Here is a 13524-nt window from a genome sequence, read left to right as displayed (position 1 = left end):
TTTCAATATACAAAAATAAGAAATTTTCTTAAGAATTTTTATTTATCTTGTAAATTGATATCTTTACTGTTTAAAAAGTATTGAAACAATTGTTTTAATTAATTTTATCATACAAAAATATAATAAAATGTTAAGCTATGTAAAAGTCCCAATGTTTAGACGGTAAAAACACATTTGTCCTTATTATTAAACGAAGCTGTCCCAATGTTTGAACATTATGAGATTATAACTGTAGAAATGATTATTAAGACTTTTTTATGAGCACATATTGAAAGAAATTTATTTTTAACCTATTACAATTACATATATTCTAATTAGCATAAAAACATTATAATTAATAATAAATTTTTTCTGTATTTATTTTTTCTTTCGCTTTTTTAATGTTCTTTTTTAGTTCTCTTTCTTGTTTTTTTTTCTCTCTTATTTCTTCTCTTTTCTTGCGCCTTTCTTCTATATCTTGTTGCTTTTTGGTTTTTTCATTTTCCTTATACAAATGGTATTGTAACCATTCCTCGGAAGTGGCAACCGTTGGAATTTTTTCTTTCAATTTTTTTTCTTTTCAGTCAATTTCGGCCAAAATAAAGTATTTTTAAATGGAGATGGAATATCTCTTGGCACAGCAGATTCACTTTCAATTAATCCTGGAGTAATATCAAGCGTAGAATCATGATTATTAAAATTAATATTGATATTGTTAATAGAGTCATTTAAATCGCCATTGTTCTGAATTTCTAAAAGAATAATACGTGGATAAAAATGCTTACTATATATTAGTCCAAATAACATAATATAATTTAAATTTACAAACCTTGTACGCAATTTATCGAGACATCAGTATTAGTAATTTTTATTGCTTGTGCTGAGAAAGTTTCTATATTTTCTTCATTATGTAAATTAGAAATATCACCAATTTCATTTAATAATGTTTCAGAACCTATGTCTGGTTGCATGATTATATCTAAAGTTAATATCTCTATCTGAATCTATTAATATATCATTATTATTTCCTAAACCAGAATCTACATTTTCTGCTTCCTTATATTCTTCAATAATAATTTCTTCTCCTAAATTGATTAGTTTTGAAAGGAATATTAAGTTAATTATAAAGATACCATATTTACAATCTTATATACTTAATAATAATGTATAAAAATTTAATCAAATATTAATTAAAGTTACTAAATAAAATTTCTAATAATAGAAAAATCTTAAGATATACCAGATTTATTTTTCAATGCTATCCAGTATAAAAAAAGACCTTCATTTTGAATTTCAACATTGTTTAATTCATTTAATAGCGCTGTCTTGAAACTTTGTAATATTTTATTATCTAAATTCCGTTCAAAAAATTGTAAATGTGTTTGGTATTCTTTTTGATCATTATTCAGAGTAGTAATTGTGACATTGCTTTCTTGTTCGTCCAGTGTATTTTTTTTATTTTTGTTCAAAATATAGTTTACTGCGTTAGCCGAAAACGGTAGTAAACAACAAGCTTTAAAACCATTTTTTATAGTTTCTGTTAAATTCATAGAATCTAGTACTTTTTTTAACAATGGAACAAATTTTTCTTTTCTCAAACGTTTACCTCCATTTTCTAATCGCCAATTATTAATTGCTTCTTTCCATGCATTTTTAAGTGGATAAAATGCAGCGACATCTAATGGTTGTAAAATATGAGTGGCATTAGGATATAATGCAATTAATTCGATTCTTGCTTTTCGACAAAATTCAACCACTGGCAACGTCAAATGGGATGAATGTCCGTCGACGTACAAAATGACTGGAAATTCTATATTATTTTTTATAAGCCATGGATGAAAATAATTTAAAATGTATTCATAAAACGATTCTGCAGTCATCCATCCTTTTTCTGATAATCCAATGTGCCAGCCTTTTGGAAACTCACTGGATACACTGTATGGTACTCTTTTATACTAATACATTATCATAGGTGGAACCATAGATCCTGCTGCATTTACCATAAATAGAGTAGTAAGATTTTCTTTTTCGTCTGCATTGATTACCTTGTACACAGATTTAGATCCTTTTTTAACGATGACCTGGTCTGCTTTTGGACATAAAAAAAATGCACTTTCATCGCAGTTGAACACTCTAGAAGGATGGATATTCAATAAATTTAATTTAATCAAGTGTGAATGGACTTCATTGAACCAATTACGTAATTCTTTTTCTGTTACTGAAGCGCGAGTATGTGTTAAATTTTGAGCAACTCTTGTTGTTATTTCAGGATGACGACGAAGAAATCCTTCGTACCAGTGTCTACCGGGTCTATCATTAGTAAAAGGTGTTTTTCTTTCCAGTTTAATAATAAGTTGTCGAACACTATCCAATAATTGGTTTTTTGTTATTGGAAATCCACGTTCAGCAAAAAAAAAATCTAATCAACTAATCCACTTTCTTCTTCATTTGTTAAATACGTTGATGGACCCATTTTAGCTTTAACTGGGACTTTTTCCTTATTTTTTATGTAAAGTGTGCTTTTAGGCACACCGAATTTTATGCTAGCAACTCCTAATGACATACCGGTCTTTATTGCTTCTAAAGCAGCATTGACATCTGCTTGTCCATATTCAAGTCTCTTTTTCTTTTCTTTCGGCATTCTTCCAAAATTATCTAAATATAAGAAAAGTTAACGAAAAATGAAACGAATGTTGACATACAATTTTGAGGTTATTTGTGTGTCATCATGATATTTTACATATACATTCATTATTACGATATAAATACATATTAGTCATTAAGTTTTACTATTGAATTAATTATAGATTATTTAAAAAATAAAAATACTTACGGAAAAATTACAATAAAAACAAAAAGTAAGCACTCTTATTTTTACGTGTGCTGTCGTCTATTCTACTGGTACAAGTGTTTCTAACGTAATCGTACCGATAAATAAACGAATGATCAATAACTGGGCAAAATTAAATTTTTGAGTACTAGTAAATAAACACTAAATTTATTATATTTAAATAAATTTATTTAATAAAATAAAAAGTTTACTTTAATAGTAAATTGTTTTACGAATCGAAATAGCTTTAATTTTTGATAAAAGCATAATTTATATAGAAAATATACGCTTAAATTGTAAACGGCATATCTTAGCTAAGTTATTAAGAAATCGCTGACAGCATGAATAAAAGTAGACAGTCATAGTAAAAATAATTTTTTTCCTTACTTATAATTTTTTTTTTCTCTTTGAATCTTCGTTCTTTTCAATAAATATTAAAAAAATGCAAATTTTAAATATTAATATATTTAGTAACTATGTATAGAAAGCTTAATAATTATAAATATTTATTGCATCGTTCAAACACTAGGATGCGTTCAACCACTGGGACATTTACCTTAAAGACTCCATTTTTATAACTGCTGCTCTTAGACATTTTCGCCCTGTGATGCCTCCTGACAACGTAAGCGACAAATCATAAAAAGCTTACATTATATTATTTCTTGTAGATTTTTTATATTATTTTTTGTTATACATCACGCACACGCACACGCACGCGCGTATACACACATACGCACACGCACGCACACACACGCGCGCGCACACACTTTGTATTAGAAAAAGAAACATGAATAAATTTTATGTATTAAATTATATATTATTACAATTTATTCTTCCTCCTCTCATTCTGAAAATACATATTAAGCTTAAATTTAAAGTCATTATTATAATTTTTAATTTGTTTAATAATTCTTTTAATATAACTCATTACATTTTACCACAGCTAATTTAAAGTATATTCCAAATAAATTTTTTATAAAATATATTATAACGCTTTTTTACCTTCCTCCCATTCTTATTTTAAACATTAAATTTAGATTTAAATTAGAGTTTTTTTTATTGATTTTATATATTACCGCGGTTATTAGGAAAACATAAAGTATATTAGGAAAAAGATTAAAAGATTTATGAACCTATAATAAAACTACTAAGTATTATTCACTGCGATTAAAAGAGAGAATGATAGTTACTGATTCGCTCGTTTTCTTCTATCATTAACGGTAATAACCTGACGCACGCTTATCTCGCAGTAGAATAGGTCAGTGAATAAGACGAGGCACAGGAAAGATAGAATAATAATAAAAAATAATTTAATGATAAATAATATTTATTAATTATTTATATCATAATTATTAGATGTGTTACTCATTTCTTCACACCCTAAATATTTATAATATCTTTCATTTCTATACATTTCAGCAGTTTTACAACAGTAACATTTACATCTAAATATATGAAATTTATTTATAAATTCAACAGTTTATTTTAATTCATATTCTTTTGACCATGTGATATACTCGTTGGAATAATAAATTTCATCATCTTTTACTTCTAACACAAATTCAATTTGCTTGTTAATGTTTTCTCTGTGAACGCATTTGTCGATCCAAAACAGCTGTGCACAGAGACACAGGCGACACCACTTGTTCGGATTTTTTGCATGCACTAGTAAATCATATCTGTAACGGTTTTTTTTTCGTAATGCACAATCTGGTTCTTCCCCGATGTTTCATGACACATGAATGACATACTTTATATGTCTGATCGGCGTAGTTGTAGGTGTACCACTCGCTGATTACCGTCTAAAAAATGTGACCAAAGGCTTCTTTTTCAGGATATTTCTTTATCGCTAATTGTAATGGTGTAGCTATTTTATCTCTATCTTCAAATTTCAGATCGCGCATGGCAATGTAGAAATCATATAGAGTGGTACACCCAGATCAAGAGACACGGTAGTGTCTCACGCCAAGTTCACGCGCAGCGCGCAACGCAGGCGCAAGACCGACCGTGTCTCTTTACGCGAGTCCGAAAGTTGAAACGAGCCGAGATTATCGGATCTCAATAACGGCTGGGCCGATTGAGTTGATAATAGGCTCAATCGATAGCGTATACCCAAATTACATAAGAAAAGTATGCTTGTTTTTACTGTAGGTGCTGTAGAAAAAAAGTTATAATAATTTTGCCAATAAGCGCCAATCTTGCCAATTAATTTTTCAAGTGTTGTTTTAACTAAACCTGTTATTTCTTACCAATCGGTTTCCGGTAACCCAATTCCTATTCTCAGTTCAATTAATACACAGATTTGCTTAGAATCTCTTCCGAATTTTAACGGAAATATTGATTTGCTTGTTACTACAAAGAATTGTGTGAAGAGAAGAAGAGAGAAGAAAATAGGAGGTGGGAGAAAAGAGCGATGGAGGCAAAAAAAGAGGGGGATGTATGGGAGATAATAAATAAAGAGAGAAAGAGAAGGAAGGGAGTGAACGAGGAGATAGAAATGGAGGAGTGGGAAGAATATTTCAAAGGTGTTCGGGATAAAGCAAGCGACGGAGATAGAGCGCGAGGCCGTGTCTCTCTTTCCCGCTCTCGTTGCGAACCGACGCGCGCGCGATGAGAACTAGAGCCGGCCTTCGCATTGCGATAACACAGCGGCGAGCGTAAACATGCTCGAGCTGGAGCAAACAGCGAGAACAATACTCGCTGTTATTGCTATCTTCTGTTTAATTAACAGATTCCTTTCGAAGACCAAGGGAAGGGCCAAGGCTTATAAGGCGCGCGAACGGAGCGCGCAGTAGTAGTCGCTCTTACGAATCTCGATTCTTTGTCGGGCAGTCGACAGAGCTTGTCTCGGAGTTCCGATCCTAACAGTCCCTCACTCTCTCGCTAATTGTCCTCTCGCGATCATTAGCTGGTCCTTCGAGCCGGATATCCGCGTCGCCGGTGCCGGTAAAATTTGAGTGAGTGCGGTGACGTGACTGTGACGTTCGTCGACGATCTTTCGGTGAGCGCACCTGCCAGATAGGCATGAGTAGCCCGTCGGACGACCTCGTGCAGGCTCAGCACGACCTTTTTGGACTTCTCTCTCGATCCTACGACAACATGAGGAAGTCTGGAGAAGCCAACATAACACTCGGGCTCCTGGAAGCCCGCCTCCAGACATTGGAGGGCTACTGGAGCAAGTTCGTCACTCGCCATGAGCGGCTGCTCCAGGAGTACGGAGACGACCTCTACGAGCACGAATATGTGACGAAGGACTTGATGTTCAAGGCCGACATGTCGTACCACACGCAAAAGGGCAAATATCTGGACGATATCCGCGCGATGCGTGGTCCAGGCCAAGCGGCGGTCGCCGCGCCCGCTGCCGACGTCGCGCCCGCTGCCGCCGTCGCGGCAGCGGCTCCCGCCGCTCCGAAGTTGCCTCGCATCTCCATACCACAGTTCTCCGGCCAGTACGAGGACTGGCCCGCATTTCGTGACCTCTTCTCTTCGCTGGTGATTAGCAACAGTTCAGCCACGCCGGTTGAGAAGCTCCACTATTTGAAAATCAGCCTGAAGGAGGAAGCGGAGCAGGTTACTCGCCAACTGCCAACGACTGACGCCAACTTCGAGCGTACCTGGCGGGCATTGAAGACGCATTACGAGAACAAGAGGCTCCTAGCGAGGTCATACATCTCGCGGCTCCTGTCGCTGCCAAAAATGAAGGGTGAGTCAGCCGCTGAGCTCCGCAAAATCTATCATTGCGTACAGACAACCGTCGGGTCTTTAGAGGGGATCGGTCGCCCCTTGACGCGTAGTGACGATCTTTGTGTCCAATTGATCACGGAACTTCTCGATTCGGTGTCACGCCGGGAATGGGAAACGCAGCTTAGTAAGACGATGGAACCGCCGTCCCTCGACGAGCTGCTCGTATTCGTTGGCCAGAGGATGCGGACCCTCGAGTCGCTGACTACCCCGAAGAGCAACGCTGGCTCAGCTAAAGCGAACTCGAGTACTCCTCGTCAGAAAAACGCGTTACAGGTGCGCAAGCAGGAAAGCCAGCGAGGCCGCTGCTTTCTCTGCAACCAGGATCACTACGTGCGTCAGTGCGATTCGTATCTCAGCAAGACGGCTGCCGAACGAAAGCAATTCGCGTCGTCTAATGAATTGTGCGTGAACTGCCTCGGTAAGCACAAGCTTACCGAATGTCCGTCGCGAAAATCGTGCCTGTCGTGCAACGAGCGTCATCATTCGACCTTGCACGACGCCTACGCCTCAGTCGCGGTTGTAAAAACTCATCTCGTGAGAACGAAGAAGATCGCAATGTCAATGCTGCTGCAGACTGCTCGCGTTCGAGTGAAAGATCGCCACGGTGTCGACCACGTCGTGCGGGCACTGGTCGACGCGGGATCGGAAACGTCGTTGGTGACGGAGTCACTGATTCAGCGTCTGCGATTGCCTCGCTCGCGGTCGGCTTTCGCGGTCTTCGGAGTCTGCGGCAGGAGGAACGGGGTATCGCGCGGTTTTGTCGACCTGCAGATCTCACCTCGAGAAGGCGATTTGTCGTTGTCGGTCTCTGCGTTGATCTTGCCGCGAATAACGTTGTACGAGAGCGGTTTCCGAGCGGATCCGACCGCCTGGCCACACCTGAACGGCATCACACTCGCCGACCCAGATTTCTTAGAAGCCGGGTCTGTAGACATCCTCCTAGGAGTCGACATTTACGGCTCCCTCCTCCGAACTGGCGCGAGGACGAGCGAGCCTGATCAGCCTGCAGCACAACAGACTGCGTTAGGATGGGTAATCTCCGGGCCAGTCGGCCCTGCTGATTCTCCCGACCGCACGCGGACTATGCAATGCCGGATCGAAGAGGACCTTGCCAGCCTGGTGAGGAACTTCTGGCAGCTGGAGGAACTGCCAACCGGTCCTGTTCCTCTCACTCCCACCGAGCAGGAGTGTGAGGATATCTTCCGACGCTCACACAGACGACAAGCGGACGGTCGTTACATCGTGCGGCTACCAGTAGTTGCTCCTCTGCCCGACTTAGCAGCTACTAAGCGCGCCGCTTCCCGCGTCCTGACGGGCACGGAAAAGCGATTTGCGCGAGACGACCGACTGCGTCAAATGTACGTAGACTTCATGAGGCAGTATGAAGACTTGGGTCACATGACACCGGTGCGAGCTGACATAGCTGCCGGAGATCGTGTGAGCTACCTGCCTCACCACGGAGTCCTGCGGGAGGCTAGTTCCACCACGAAGCTTCGCGTGGTGTTCAATGGCTCGACTGCGCTTCCGTCCGGCGATTCTCTCAACCGGAGTCTACTGGTGGGCCAGAACCTGCTGCCTCCCCTCGCCGACGTTCTCTTGAAATGGCGACTTCATCGCTACGTCTTGGCCTCGGACGTAGAAAAGATGTATCGCCAAATTCTGGTCCATCCTGAGGACCGGGATCTTCAGCGAGTCTTGTGGCGATACCATCCCTTAGACGAGGTGACGGAATATCGTCTAAATACCGTGACATACGGTTTGGCGTGCGCTCCCTTCCTGGCGATGCGCACTCTCCGCCAGCTGGCCGACGACGAGGCGGAGAATTATCCCCTGGGAGCTCGAGCTCTTCGAGGGGAAGTCTACATGGACGATGTCTTGACCGGCGCCTCTACCTTGGAGGAGGCGTGCGAGCTGCAGCGACAGCTGGCCAGATTGTGCATGACGGGCGGCTTCCCCCTGCGCAAATGGTCGTCTAACAATTCTGTTCTTTTGGCTGGCGTCCCTGCTGAGCATCGGATGCAGCTTGAACTGCGGGATTGGCGACCGCACGAGACTCAGGGAACGCTCGGTCTGCGGTGGCACCCAGCCACTGACGAGTTTTCCTTCGCCGTCCCGGAAGCTACGCTGGTCGACGTCACAAAGAGATCGGTGCTCTCGTTCACGGCACGCCTCTTTGATCCTCTTGGCTGGCTGGCACCTGTGGTCGTGAGAGCCAAAATCTCCTTTCAGGCTACTTGGTTGCTGGGACTGAACTGGGACGATCCGCTGGACGAGGCTGCCGGACGACAGTGGCATGCCTACGCGGAGGAGCTCCCTCAACTCGAGTGTCTTCGAGTTCCGCGCTGGCTGGACGTCGCATCGTCAGTCGACGATGCGGAGGTGCACGGCTTCGCCGACGCATCCGAGCGTGCCTACGCTGCGGTGCTCTACATCAGGATCGGCTGCGGCGACTCTTGGCGGACGAGCTTGATATCAGCCAAGACCAAGGTCGCTCCTTTGAAGACGGTGTCTCTGCCGCGGCTGGAGCTGTGCGCCGCCTCTCTCCTGGCAAAGCTCACCTCTCAAGTCTGTGCCACGCTCGGCCTGAATCGGATTCCGATCCACCTGTGGTCGGATTCCACGGTCGCTCTGGGATGGATACGCGGTCATCCAACTCGATGGAAGACCTTCGTAGCCAACCGTGTAGCGGATATCCAAACCAGAGTCCCGGACGCGCTGTGGCATCACGTGCCCGGACTCGAGAATCCTGCCGACTGCGCCTCTCGCGGATTGTCGCCCGGAGAGCTGGTGAAACATCCTCTCTGGTGGCAGGGGCCGCCGTGGCTCCGGACGGCTCCATCGACATGGCCCTGTGACGTGGCGACGCCCGACGAGGACAGCTGGCCGGAGGCGAAAACTTTAATCCACGCGGCCAGGACTGCGCCCGCTCCCGTGGAGGAACCTGACGAGCTCCTACGATTCTCGTCGCTCCGTCGGCTGTTACGAGTGACGGCCTGGTGTCGTCGATGGCTTCATCGAAGACCTGCCGCCGGACGCGAACTGACTGTCGATGAGCTGGAAGAGGCTAGGCTGACCTGGATCCGTCTAGTCCAGGCTGGGGCTTACAAGGCCGACCTAAAAGCTCTTCTGCAACACTTACCTCTGCCCACTTCCAGCTCCCTCTTACGTTTGAGTCCTTTTCTAGATGCTGAAGGCCTAATGCGTGTGGGTGGCCGATTGAAGCACTCGCTCCTGGCCTACGATGAGCGACACCCGGTCATCCTTCCTGGCGACTCTCACTTGGTCCGTCTGATGGTGGAGTCCAGCCACCGCTGCTCACTGCATGGCGGGGTCCAGATGACACTTGGAGCGATCCGTCAGCGCTACTGGATTCCACGCGGCAGAGCCGTCGTCAAGCGGTGTTTGCGCCGTTGCGTGACCTGTGTGCGATGGCGGGCGGCCGTTCCGCAACAGCTGATGGGGAGTCTGCCGCGGGATCGAGTGACTCCTGCACAGCCTTTCCTCAACACTGGCGTGGACTACGCCGGCCCCATTCAACTGCGAACAAGCAAGGGGCGTGGCCAGCGCTCCTACAAGGCATTTATTGCCGTTTTTATTTGTCTGTCCACCAGGGCGGTCCACCTCGAAGCGGTGTCGGACTACACCACCGACGCGTTCCTGGCGGCCTTGCGGCGATTTATGGCGCGTCGTGGTCTGTGTCACACGATCCGAAGTGACTGCGGGACAAACTTTGTCGGTGCCGACGCCCGGTTGCGGGCCTTCTTCGCTGAGGGCAGCCAGGAACTGCGCCGGATCGTCGGACAACTGGCGACGGAGCAAATTCGTTGGAGATTTAACCCTCCGTCTGCGCCGCACTTCGGCGGCATTTGGGAAGCCGCGGTAAAATCCTTAAAGCACCATCTGCGGCGAGTCCTGGGTGACTCTACTTTGACCTTCGAGGAAATGAGCACCCTCCTCGCTCAGGTGGAAGCCTGCCTCAATTCTCGTCCGCTCCAAGCGTTGTCCGACGATCCTGAGGACTTGTCGGCTTTGACGCCCGGCCACTTTCTGGTGGGCGGACCGTTGACGGCCATGCCTGAGCCGTCGCTGACGGAGCTGCCTGTCAACCGTCTGACTCGTTGGCAGCTTCTGCAGCGGATGCGCGATCACTTCTGGGAGCGCTGGTCACGCGAATACCTGCATTCCCTCGTCCATCGTCCGAAGTGGTTGAAGGGGGTGGCCGACTACCGAGTTGGACGCCTGTGCCTCATCCGGAACGAGAATACGCCGCCGACGCGCTGGCCGCTCGCGCGCATCGTGCAAATTCATCCCGGAGAGGATGGGCATATTCGCGTGGTCACCGTTCGGACTGCAGCGTCGACATTCAAGCGGCCGATAGTAAAAATTGTCTTGCTACCGGTCTGCGACGACCAGGTAGACGAGGAACCGCTTGAATAGCGTTTCAAGCGGTCTCCTCAACTATGTATATATCTGTCTATATATTAATTTGCCCTATGTAATTAATAAAATCTCGTTTATTTCTGTTAGCGGTTGAATGAGCATGTCGCCCAAGGAACGACTCGGGCGAGGCGGGCGGGATGTTCGGGATAAAGCAAGCGACGGAGATAGAGCGCGAGGCCGTGTCTCTCTTTCCCGCTCTCGTTGCGAACCGACGCGCGCGCGATGAGAACTAGAGCCGGCCTTCGCATTGCGATAACACAGCGGCGAGCGTAAACATGCTCGAGCTGGAGCAAACAGCGAGAACAATACTCGCTGTTATTGCTATCTTCTGTTTAATTAACAGATTCCTTTCGAAGACCAAGGGAAGGGCCAAGGCTTATAAGGCGCGCGAACGGAGCGCGCAGTAGTAGTCGCTCTTACGAATCTCGATTCTTTGTCGGGCAGTCGACAGAGCTTGTCTCGGAGTTCCGATCCTAACAGTCCCTCACTCTCTCGCTAATTGTCCTCTCGCGATCAAAAGGTATGTTAGGAGGAGTGGAAAGCAGGGTGAAGGGAAGAGGTAGGAAGAGGGAAGAGATAGAGGAGAGGGGAGGAGAAGAGTTGAGTAGAGAGGAGGTGAAAAGGACGATAAGAAATCTGAAGGAGAAGAAGGAGGTAGGAAAGGACGGAATACCGGGAGAGGTATGGAAATATGGAGGAGAGGAGGTAGAGGAGTGGCTATGGGGTGTTTGCAGGAGAATATGGAAAGGGGAAGGATGGCCGGAGGTATGGAAAGAAAGAGAAATAATTCCGATAATTAAGAAAGGGGAGAGAGTGAGAGTAGAGGATTACAGGGGAGTGACGTTAATGCCAACAGCATATAAAGTATATATGGTGATATTGGCAGAAAGGTTAAGGGAGGAAATGAAAGACAAGGAAAGTTTAACATCGAATCAAGCGGGTTTCAGGAAAGGAATGGGAACGATAGATAATATACAGGGCGTCTCAATAACTATTAGCACCTTAATATCTTCGAATCTATAAGGTTATTATCATCTATATGTACTGAATTATTTAATAAATAGGCAGCTGGAAAGGAAAGGAGAGAAAATGGTAGCATTGTTTGTGGATTTGAAAGCAGCGTTTGATACTGTGGATAGAGAAGTACTGAGAGGGGATATGGAAAGAAGAAGGAAAAGGGGATAATAGAGAGAATTATGGAAGGTATGGAAGAAACTAAAAGCAGGGTAAGGGTAGGAGAGAGAACAGGAGAATGCTTTTGGACGGCGAAAGGGGTGAGGCAGGAGTGCCCGCTAAGTCCCTTATTATTTAATATATTGATGGCAGATTTAGAGGAGGAGATGAGCAAGGTGAAATGGGGTGGGGTAAGATTAGGAGATAGTAGGGTGTTTACAATGTCGTACGCGGATGATATGGTGTTATTGGCGGAGAATGAAGATGAAATGAGAAGCATGATAGGGAGGTTAGAAAGTTATCTGGACAGGAAAAATTTGGTGCTGAACACAGAAAAGACAAAAATCCTAAGGTTTAGGAGGAGGAGAGGAAGAATAGGGAAAAAGGATTGGAGGTGGAAAGGGAAAAAGCTAGGAGAGGTAAAGGAATATAGATACTTGGGATATATGATACAGAGAAATGGGGGGCAGGAAGCACAAATAAGAGAAAGGATGAGAAGAACAGCGGTGGTTATGAGGCAGGTGTGGGGAATAGGGAAAAGAAGATTTGGAAGGGACTGGGGAAGAAGGATATGGCATTTTGATAAGCTAGTGTGGATGGTGATGGGATATGGGGTGGAGATTTGAGGATGGAAAGAGAGGGAGGAAGTGAAGAAATTAGGACAAAGATATTTAAGATGGATATTAGGAGTGGAGAGTAGGACGCCGGGGTATATGGTGAGGGAGGAAATGCAAAGAAAAAAGTTGAGGAAAAGAGCCGGGATAAGAGCATGGAGGTATGAGAGAAGATTGAGGGAAGGTAAGGGAGGAGAGTTAGCGAGATGTTGGGAGGAAATAAAGCAGAGAAGTAAGGAAGGAAAAATAGGATCAAATTGGGAGGGAGAAAGAAAGGAATATTTTGAGAAAAAGGGGATGGGGGTGAAAGAAGTGGAAAGAAAGAGAGATATGGGAGAGGAATAAGAGAAAGAGATAATAGAAGAAGGGAAAAAGAGAGACAGACAGGAAAGATGGGAAAGAATAGAAAAATCAAGGTATAATAGGTGGTATGGAGTGGTAAAAGGGGAGGAAATATCGGGGTATTTAAAAAAAGGGTGGAGGGAAAGTAGATGGAAGAGAGTGGCGAGATTTAGATTGGGGAGTGAGGCGAGAGAAGGGAAGTATTGGGAGGAGGAGGAAAAAAGGAGGTGTAGGTTATGTGAAGGAGGGATAGAATTGTGGGAGCACATTTGGGAGGAATGTAGAGAATGGGAGGAAGGAGCGAGAAGTTGGCAGGAAGTAGTAGAAAGAATACTGGGAGAGGAAGAAGAAGGGGAATGGTGGATGTGAGAGATAGAAAAGGACAGAGTGAGAGGTGGAAGG

The 13524-nt window shown here is 44.5% G+C and overlaps 1 protein-coding gene, 1 long non-coding RNA gene and 1 pseudogene across 2 annotated transcripts; 1 reads left to right on the top strand and 2 right to left on the bottom strand.

Moving 5' to 3' along the window:
- Positions 1-356: 356 nt before the first annotated feature.
- LOC136998511 (uncharacterized) lies at positions 357-1857 on the bottom strand. Its single transcript, XR_010889078.1, has 2 exons — positions 809-1857; positions 357-731 (listed from the first exon to the last, which is right to left on the bottom strand). It is a non-coding gene; the product is annotated as an uncharacterized lncRNA (long non-coding RNA).
- Positions 1858-1859: 2 nt separating this feature from the next.
- On the bottom strand, positions 1860-2975 carry LOC136998510 (uncharacterized; annotated as a pseudogene).
- Positions 2976-5833: 2858 nt separating this feature from the next.
- Positions 5834-10990, top strand: LOC136998967 (uncharacterized). Its single transcript, XM_067352354.1, has one exon. It carries the CDS (start codon positions 5834-5836, stop codon positions 10988-10990), a length of 5157 nt encoding a protein of 1718 aa, XP_067208455.1.
- Positions 10991-13524: the final 2534 nt, after the last annotated feature.

Source organism: Linepithema humile, chromosome 3 (assembly GCF_040581485.1).
Source record: "Linepithema humile isolate Giens D197 chromosome 3, Lhum_UNIL_v1.0, whole genome shotgun sequence".
In the NCBI taxonomy this organism is placed as follows: Eukaryota; Metazoa; Arthropoda; class Insecta; order Hymenoptera; family Formicidae; genus Linepithema; species Linepithema humile.
The sequence above is the reverse complement of the archived record's forward strand: the minus strand, read 5'-3'. Positions and strand labels throughout refer to the sequence as shown.

Excerpts from the sequence above, each read along its gene's own strand:
- LOC136998967 (XM_067352354.1), top strand. The coding sequence starts at position 5,834 with ATGAGTAGCCCGTCGGACGACCTCGTGCAGGCTCAGCACGACCTTTTT.